The sequence below is a fragment of the Grampus griseus genome, assembly GCF_964374135.1.
Source record: "Grampus griseus genome assembly, chromosome: 16".
Lineage (NCBI taxonomy): Eukaryota > Metazoa > Chordata > Mammalia > Artiodactyla > Delphinidae > Grampus > Grampus griseus.
Window position 1 is genome coordinate 46,417,459 of NC_139010.1, and position 9,089 is coordinate 46,426,547.

Genomic DNA, 9,089 nt, shown 5'->3' on the forward strand with positions numbered 1-9,089 from the left:
CCAGCATTTTGTGGTTTTGATGGAGATGTTTGAATATTACAGAATAAGTGTAAACTGGGACAGTTGCTCTCTCCTTCCCCAGTATCAGATTTGTCAGTATCAAAGTTGGCAAATGAAAACACAAAGCCAGTTTAGACTTCATTTCTATGAGTTTTCTTTTAAACAATATACCCCTGTCCTCTTCCAATGAACAGATTTCTGGTTGAGCAAAAACTGAAATGTTCAGTTCATCTAGCAAGAGAAGCAAAGAACAAAATGAGAGAGGATTTGTGATTTTTAGGTAATAATTATTTAAAAATCAAAGTAGTTGGAACCAAGTCTTCCTGGCATGAATAGTATTTAAGATACTTCAAGTTGACTAATTTGGTACAAAATCTGCATGTATTTGTCAACTGTATTTACACACACACAAACACACACCACACACATAACAGCCCTCTAAGATCACACTGCCAAAATTTATTTATACTTGTAATATTTCATGGTATTAAAAGTTAAATTTTATTTCAAGCACTATCACAGCCTAGAGATAAATATAATCTAAGCACTGAGAGAGTACATTTTGGAAAATAAGCTAATATTTTCATGATAAATCTTACATACCTATCACTTGTCATTCCAAAAGCTCCTTACATTCTAGATTCCAGAACTAAAAGGGGAAAGGGTTTTGCATTTAAGAAGTATAAGCTGAAAGTATTTATTTCAATTCAATATGGAATAGGCTGAAAGTATTTATTTCAATATAGAGTATTTATCAGAATCAAGATAACAATGTATACAAACATTTACATAACAAGGGGAACAATAGACAATGCAGCACGTTTAGAAAAATAATTAAAAGTTTTGTTGCATTTACAGGTAAGTGCCACACTGAAAATTTACAACACAGTAATTTACTGCAATCAATGACAGGGGAGTTCCACAAAGAAACAAAGCTCTTACACTCCAGATTTTCGGAAGGTATTATTGGAATGCTTAACTGTAACCGTAGAATTTGTACATCCTTAAGGATTGAGCTCACAAAAGTCACAAACAGTTTTCATAGCATATATTATGTAAATGGAGTCCACTGTGTTCAGACAGCTGGCTTAGTGTCTCTGACAGGTGTGAAGCCTAGAAGAATTACTGGTTTGATGGTGATCTTTCTGTATCCGGCAAGACAGACCTTCTCCACAGTAACAACGCTGGAATATCTCCAGCCCGTGAGAGCCTTTTCTCCTGTGCTTGGTGCACACTTGACCCTCTTTGAGAACAGGTTTACAGATCTTGGACCAGAAATGTCTAGCACAACACAACCCTGTAGCACAGTCTGATGATCGAAGACAGACAGAACCTTCTTGTCCTAGGAAGACAATAGGAAAAGTACATGGTCACTGCTAAGCCTGTGTTATTCCATTAAGGTGATCTGAAAGACACTACTGATGTGCTAACAAAAAAGAATGAGACTTTAGATACTTTAACCTACCTTTGGTATGATACATTTTTGAAGACAGTGTAGTTCTTCTGGAGTACCCATCCAAGGTGCTGTGATCATTACCAAAGCTTTCAATAATGGTTTCCTCAATTTCTCCTCGATTGAAATGATTGTGATCAGAAGGCATACATATTCCTAAGGAAACAGGAGATAGTGATTAACTCCTGAGCTGTAATTTGTTACTGCTAATAGCTGTGACAGTGGCAGTCTTGTTATGCCTGCACCAATTTGAGATACCTCACTGCAGTGAGGTTAATTTAAACACGAGCCAAACTTCCTTCCAAGTGTTAAAGCAAAACTCCCCAGATGGACAGAAGCATCAGTCTGTACACTGTGCACTCACATGTAACATCCCCAATCTAGCCACTTAAAATACTTTCCCACCAACTGCGGTAGTGGCAGTGAAATTGCTGCCCATTTTAATATCACCCTTGGGGTAAGAAAAATAAAATCAGTCACTTAAAAAATTGTTTTTAAAAATAACTTCTCTGCCCTTGGTGCTATATAGGTACTGCCAGACTAAGTTAAGCAAATGCAATGCCTGCTGCCTGGAAGATTACACTCTTTACCACCAGTTACTTTACTGTATAATTTCTATATTACAGAGATTTAGTTAGTTCACCCGGAGTATTACTGGGTCCTAAGGAGGATCACCACCCTTAAGTTTATTTCTGGAGACTTCTTTGGCTGAGTCTACCTCTTGGAGACATTAAACTTTTGTGGATCTGTGGTTGGGGGGAGGAGTACTTATTTTAAGGTAGCAGGAGGTAGAGGCAGAGAAGGATGGAGAAGCCTGGATGTGAGGGCATCAAGATCTTTAAGAACGGCCAGCACAGATAAATTACTCTGTCTTCTGACTGACAACAGTTTGAACAGGGATCTTGAAGGAGAGGCTAGTCTGGCAGAGCTGTGAGAGGCACCATAAGAAAAATGGAAAAGGCAACTAAACGCCCAGTCTGGTTTCCTTGGTCTCTGTATAACTCCACCTCCCTCCCCATCTTCTTTCTCAAAGGGTATCAAGGCTCTCTCTAGACAAATTTTTATGGAAGGGCCCACTCTGAGGTAAGACGTCGTGTTAAGTAATCGAGGGGGCACAAAGGGAGATAAGGAGCTCCAATATCTCTGTACTTCTCTTTGCTCCCTGGTTAAACACTAACCTGAACATTTCAGGGGAACCTCGCACGCTGAACTCCCATTTGCGGGTGATGCCACAGCGTTCTGAAAGCTGAGAGCATTGTCTCGCAACTGTAGGCTCACAAGCGCGGGATGGTTTGAGTCCGAAAGGAAGCTACCCGACTCACCATTTTTGCAGTAATTCCCAGGGCAGCACATAGCGTGACGCATGCAGCGTTTTCGGCGCTTCCTGCAGGAGAGGCAGATTTGCGCGCCTGCACCCGCTCCGCGGGTGGAACTCGCGCAGTACTCATCGGTGCTGCACTTCTCGTCCCCGGCGCACGGGTACGGCTGCGGGAAGGGGGGCAGGAGAGGGTGAGGCACCTGGGCAGCCAGGTACCACACTCCTGGACTCATCATAGTCCCTTTCTGTCCACCTCTCCAAAAGCTGCTGCTGCCCACTGCTCCCAAAGGCAGAGTTTCCAAATGCGCCTTGAACTGCACACAGCACGTTCTACGCCCTCCTCCCCCAATAAGACCTCTTCAGGGTCACAGCGTCCCCAGGTCCCCAAGACCCTTCTCACCTGGTAGTTGTCAATGGTCTGGTACTTGTTGCCGCCCTCGAACAGAATTCCCGGAGCAGCGCTGACTGCGAAGCCTGGGTGCCCGGCAGCGCCGCCCAGCGGTGGGGGCAGGTTCTTGATGGCGTTGGAATTGAGAAGAACCGAGTTCAAGGTGGCACTGACTCTGAACGGAGGGTGACCGCAAAGAGCCGCAGCTACTAGGGTAACCAACACCCGGGCAGCACCCGCTGTGCCCAGAGCCGTCATCTCAGAAGGACTCAAGGGAGACAAAGAGAAAGGAGGAATGTCGCTTTGCAAGCCTGGATCCCACGAAGCTGTGCTGGCGCAGCTGCAGAGCCAGGGTTCCGAGAGCCTCCACCGATCCCAGAGTCCTGACTGCGGGGCTCTGCTCCGCCACCGCCACCGCGGCTGCCTTTATACTGTGGGCTGTGAGCATTCCGGCCCCTCGGGGGGGGGGGGGTGGGGGAGACAACAAAGCCGGGTTGGGATTTCAAAGCGTTGGGAGGGGCTGGAAGGGGGTGTGTTTGTGTACATGAAGGGGAGCCTTTGACACTCTTCACCCCGCCCCTCCCTTGCGCAGTCGTTCCCCTGCCCAGCTCACCTTCGGAGTGATGGTAATCAGTGAGCATTAGAGGAGACAACTTTAATAAATGCGGGAAGTGGGAGGAACTCGGGTGCCCTTGCCTTGCAGTAGGGTTAGGGGCATGGGATGTCAAATACTTTTCAGTCAGGCATTGTGATATTCTCTGCAAAACCACTTTTCTCCTTTCTTCTTTACGCCAGTACTATTTTTTGTTGTACACACAAATAATATTCAGTATTAAATACAACCAGATCAGTAATTCAAAGTCTCTACCAAAACGTCTCAGCGGGAGGGCCAGGTGGCCCTTGCAAGTTGCTGATTAACCCTTTAGAGTCACGGTTTGCAGATTTGGGGTGAGATCCTCGGTTTTAAGTTCGTTCAATTCCACCCCCCTTCTTCCCCTCCCCCCGCCCCCACGAGAAAAATGTGCAAAGAGAAGGACATTTGCACATCAAACGAGGGTAAGAAGGAAGAACTAATTCTCTTTTGATGGGAAGTTTAGAGAGGGAGGCGAGAGACTGGTGTTTGGACATTAGATCAGGGGTGGAGGGAAGAGGGAAATGACCATCCGATAATCAAGCTATTTAATGTTCTTTGAATCTGAGCAGTCGCGGCAGTAGATGAACTTGATTAGGCAGACGCGCAAGATCAAAGTGGCAGGAGCGAAAGCGGACAGGGTCCAACGGCTGGGTCAGTGGTCCTTCCCTGATTCCCCCTTCTCAGCGGTGGGTTAACGCAGGGAGATAAGAAACCCTTAAGGCTTAGCGCCTTCCTCATTAGTATTTCATATTGCAAAGCTTCTGAACGCCTGTGTTTGATCCCAACTCAGACAGTTCCTGGAATCAGGGAATACCCGCTCTAGGGAGATAAGAGACTAGCTTCTGGAAAGGGGAAGCTGAAAGTGAATTTGTCGTCATGTAAGTCAGTGTATAAAAATAATAAAGTAAGACTAGTGTGTAAGAATGCCGTCCTGCTCATGCATTGCAAATAATCGATTCAACAAAAACATATTGGAAGCCTAGTGCCCTGGCAATGGGCTATCCTTCACGTTGTTGCCCTCTGGGGGTGGGGTGGGGGGGTGGGCGCGGGGGTGCATTGAATACAAATATTCTAACTAAAGTAATAATACAGATAAGAAATGTACACAGTTATTTTTAAAGCAGGTTGATGTTATAAGTATAAGAAGATGGATAACTGCTATGTGAATTTAGAAAAAGAGATGATTGAATAATCATTGTTGAATGAAAAAGCCTAGGGTGTATTTATTTTGTGCTCCTCTAACCTCCAGGGTATTTATAATCACTCTACATACCGATCTACTATATTGATTACTGGGACCGCCACCAAGTGTAGCCAGTGGTTGTCTTGCAGTAGTATAATAATCCTAAAGTTAAGAGAGGAAGGGGTAGTTTTAAAAACAAATTTGTAATCCTCTGTGTTCTAATTTCTTGGGTTTCAAAGGTCATATTAAGAATATCTTCTAAACAGTTATTTAATAATGCCTCTCCTTGCACTGGTGCCCCTCCGCTATCCTAAATTCTATCTGTCCTGTGAAATTTCCTCTGGTTTACTGATAATTCCTCCTTAAAATTCTAACATGGATTAACTTGCACATATTTCTTTAGATTTTGTTAAGAACATGTACAGTAACTTAGACTTGGCTACTACTCTAAAAATTTTTAGAACAAATTGAAATTTGGAAACAAAGGGGAGGTTGTTTATATTGGCTTTTTAAAAATGAGCCTAAGAAAGGAACAAGCCAATACACCTTTTGTTGAGAAGCAGCAATGAACCAGGTCTCCCCTGGGCAGATATGCCATGACCCTCAGCCAGCATGAAGTTTACATAGATGGAGAGGTATTGTAGGGTAAAAAGGTGAAGGCATAGGGGATTTTAGGTGCCATATTATCACCTGCAGAATATTGATAACAATGTCAGTAATCAATGTGTTGAGTACCTTCCGTGTGGTAGAAAGTCTAGAGTCTGTCTTAAATTCTTACAATGTTGAAATGTGGAGAAAGAATCCCATGCCCTTGGGATGGATTAAAATATTTCTTCCTACTCCCATTCTCCTATTGAAATATACAATACGCTTTGCCACACTGAAAGCCAATTTCTTTTCCTCTTTTTGGAAGAGATGGTAAATGTTAAAACATTTAACGAATTTTGTCCATTAAGAACTTGAATTCACAAATGAAACCGCTGTCTAGAGGCCAAAAAAAAAAAGTGCAACAGTTCAATCAGTAAAAGGAAAACTTCAACAAAAGGCCTGTTGCATAAATTCAGTCTTGCTCCCTGAACATGTACATCTGTTATGGTCTAATATTAAGCTTAGACAGTCTGCTGTGTTGAGTTAGGGAAGCTAAGGCAAGATTAGGGTTTCATGAGCGGATCCTTCCCCGCTTCCCACGTTCCTCCTGAAGTCATGATTTGAAAGCTAATAATAGTGAATTTGTCAATATCTGAGTTCCTACTATGAGCTAAGCACTGTACGTGGTGCATGTGGTGCTGTGTGAGAAAAGATGAGTACTCAGGTTATCTACCTACAAATAATTTAGAGGGGGGAGGGGAAGTAAGCTCTCAAATTATACAGGAAAGAACTTATGTAGGAGGTCCTCAGAGAGAGCTGGGTCTGTAGCAGGCCAACCCTCTGTTGCAAATGGGAAAACTTAGTTTGTCGATGGAATCTCAATTTGAACATCCTTTTCATGATTGAGTTTGCACAGTGGCCACAAAAGAGCAGGATGAGTAAGGAGATAAAGTGAAGTTCATTGTTCCACCAGCATCCAGTTTAAATTCAGTGAGTGACCATTATATGCAGAATGCTACCCTAGTCCCTTTGGGAATATACCCGCAAAATATTAAAGGCAGCCTTTTTGTCCTCAGAAAGCTTTCTGTCTATAGTAGAGTAGTTGGGGAAACAAATATACCTCCGTGGAATGGAGGAAGAGCTTTTCCAAAACAGATTATACTTTGGTACATATTAGGTCATGGGGAAGATTATATTTTGGGACATGTTAGGTCTAGGAATTGTGACCAACAAACCTTGGGGAAGAGAGTGTTCTGATGACTCTGAGTTTCTCCCGGCAGATAGATGACAGAGGTGATAGAAGTTGGGGCAGGTGTATTTAGTTTATTAGGCCTAGCTTGTTTAGGGAAACCCTGCCTCTTATTTGATCTGGTTTAAATAGAACCATAATTAATGCAGTAAGTTTAATACTGTGGATTAGATTTTAGAATAGGTGGAATGTTTACCAACGTGGAATTGAACCACATAACTCAGGAAGGGCATAACTTGAGCCTTCCTCACATTCTAAGTGCTGTATGTCTGGCATAGAATATTCATCAGCCTCTTCATCCATGAGAGAGACAGGAAAATACACTCCAAAAATCACCATGCTATTTGCAAACTGTTTTCCATCTTTGCTATTTCAGATTCTTAGGTAACTGCTACATTTTTTTTGCTACATTTTTAATTCATTACCTTCCTCTCTTCCTTTCTTCTTCCTCCCTCTCTCTCTCTCCCTTCCCTCCTTCTTTGCTTCTTTCTCTGTTAAATCAAAGGAAGCAGATCTGTTGCCATTTAATTTTACTTCACTGGGAAACACTGAATAAATGTCATTCCTTATGGTGAGTGTTGCCAACATTTTTGGAGTACTGATCTTGAATTTAGAGTAGGGATTCCTCATTCCTGGGTTTAGTTAAAAAAAAAAAAAATTCTTATGACTTTCGCATTGGCCTTTAAAAGATTTGGGTCTTAATGCTTTTCTTGATGTTAAAAGAGCTTTTAGAGCAGGCCCAAGTTACGACTCCCGAGAGGATGGATTAGGTTTTTCTGCACTCCTCACTCAAAAAAGAAGGGGAGATTTGACAATGTTTATGTTTATTTGGTCAGTGGAGATGGCCAGCCCTGATAAATCAGGCTCCATGGTAGCTCTCTACCCTAGCTCAGAAGATGTGTTTTACAGAAGCAGGACATTAAAAGCTCATCTGAGAATAGAGCTCAGAACCCAGAAACTTTTAACTAAAAATCAGAGAGGAACTTTTCTGATGTCCCGCACTCAGAAAGGTCCTGTGGTATGTAGTTACAAGGAGTACAAAACTGCCCTTTAACATTCCCTAAAGGATTTGACATTTCCAGCCATGAAGACAGACCAATGACAGCAGAAGGCAGGATGCAAGATCCTCTTAAAACAGTCTCCAGAGCTAGAGAAAAATCATTTCCTTCCATGTCACTGAGTTCCTCTTATTACCCCCTTTATAATGCAAGCACTTTGCAAGGGTCATGCCCAAGAAAAGTGTTGTGCCGTGGTTTCAGGATTCTGGGGCCGGAACACTGCGCACTGGAGACTGCTACTGTGACAGCCACCAGCTGGCTGGTAAATATGGGAACTTGGTCAAGCCACTTAACTCTCAGTGCCGGTGTTGGTCTTTCACTTTTAAAATGGCGTGGGGGGCTGGTTGGAGAGGTCCCTTCTGACTACAAAAGCATCTTTCTCCCTCCCCTCCCCACCTTTCTCTCTTTCTCTCTCTCTAAGGACTGCCAGGGTATGGCCTTTTGTACTCTGATTAAATAGGCACATCCTGCAAGAGGCCTGTTCTTTCAGGCATCCTAAAGGTACATTTATAATCCCTGACATAAGTACTATATTTTGATTTTTTTTTCATTTTAAAAATTTTTTGTTTATTTATTTTTGGCTGCACTGGGTCTTCATTGCTGCACACGGGCTTTCTCTAGTTGCGGCGAGTGGGGGCTACTCTTCCTTGCGATGCGCGGCCTTCTCATTGTGGTGGCTTCTCTTGTTGCGGAGCATGGGCTCTAGGTACACAGGCTTCAGTAGTTGTGGCTCGTGGGCTCTAGAGTGCAGGCTCAGTAGTTGTGGTACACGGGCTTAGTTGCTCCGCGGCATGTGGGAATCTTCCCGGACCAGGGATTGAACCCATGTTCCCTGCGTTGGCAGGCAGATTCTTAACCACTGTGACAAGAGGGAAGCCCTGTATTTTGATTTTGAAGAAGGCATACAAGGTTTAAGTCTTTGGAAATAAGGTAAATTACTTGAACCAGGTGATATTTTTTAAAAGATATATATATATATATAGAGAGAGAGATTTCTAGTTTACATCATACACTCTTTTGGAGGAAATTCAGCAAATACAGAGAGTTCAAAAACAGAAATAAATGCCGTGTGCAAACCCACCACTCAAACGAAACCACTGTTTACTTTTAGTTTCTACACACACATGCACACAAACACAGGCGCATATATGTGGATGGAAAGCAAGAGAGAAAGAAATATTTTTGATTCATAAAATTGATTGTAATGTTTTAGAGCCG

At 43.0% G+C, this 9,089-nt stretch overlaps 1 protein-coding gene across 1 annotated transcript; it reads right to left on the reverse strand.

The window, feature by feature from the left end:
• Nucleotides 1-524: 524 nt before the first annotated feature.
• DKK1 (dickkopf WNT signaling pathway inhibitor 1) lies at nucleotides 525-3,541 on the reverse strand. Its single transcript, XM_082674315.1, has 4 exons — nucleotides 3,172-3,541; nucleotides 2,776-2,938; nucleotides 1,466-1,609; nucleotides 525-1,342 (listed from the first exon to the last, which is right to left on the reverse strand). Exons 1-4 carry the CDS (start codon nucleotides 3,415-3,417, stop codon nucleotides 1,089-1,091), a joined length of 807 nt encoding a protein of 268 aa, XP_082530441.1. The 5' UTR covers nucleotides 3,418-3,541; the 3' UTR covers nucleotides 525-1,088.
• Between the last annotated feature and the right edge of the window lie 5,548 nt (nucleotides 3,542-9,089).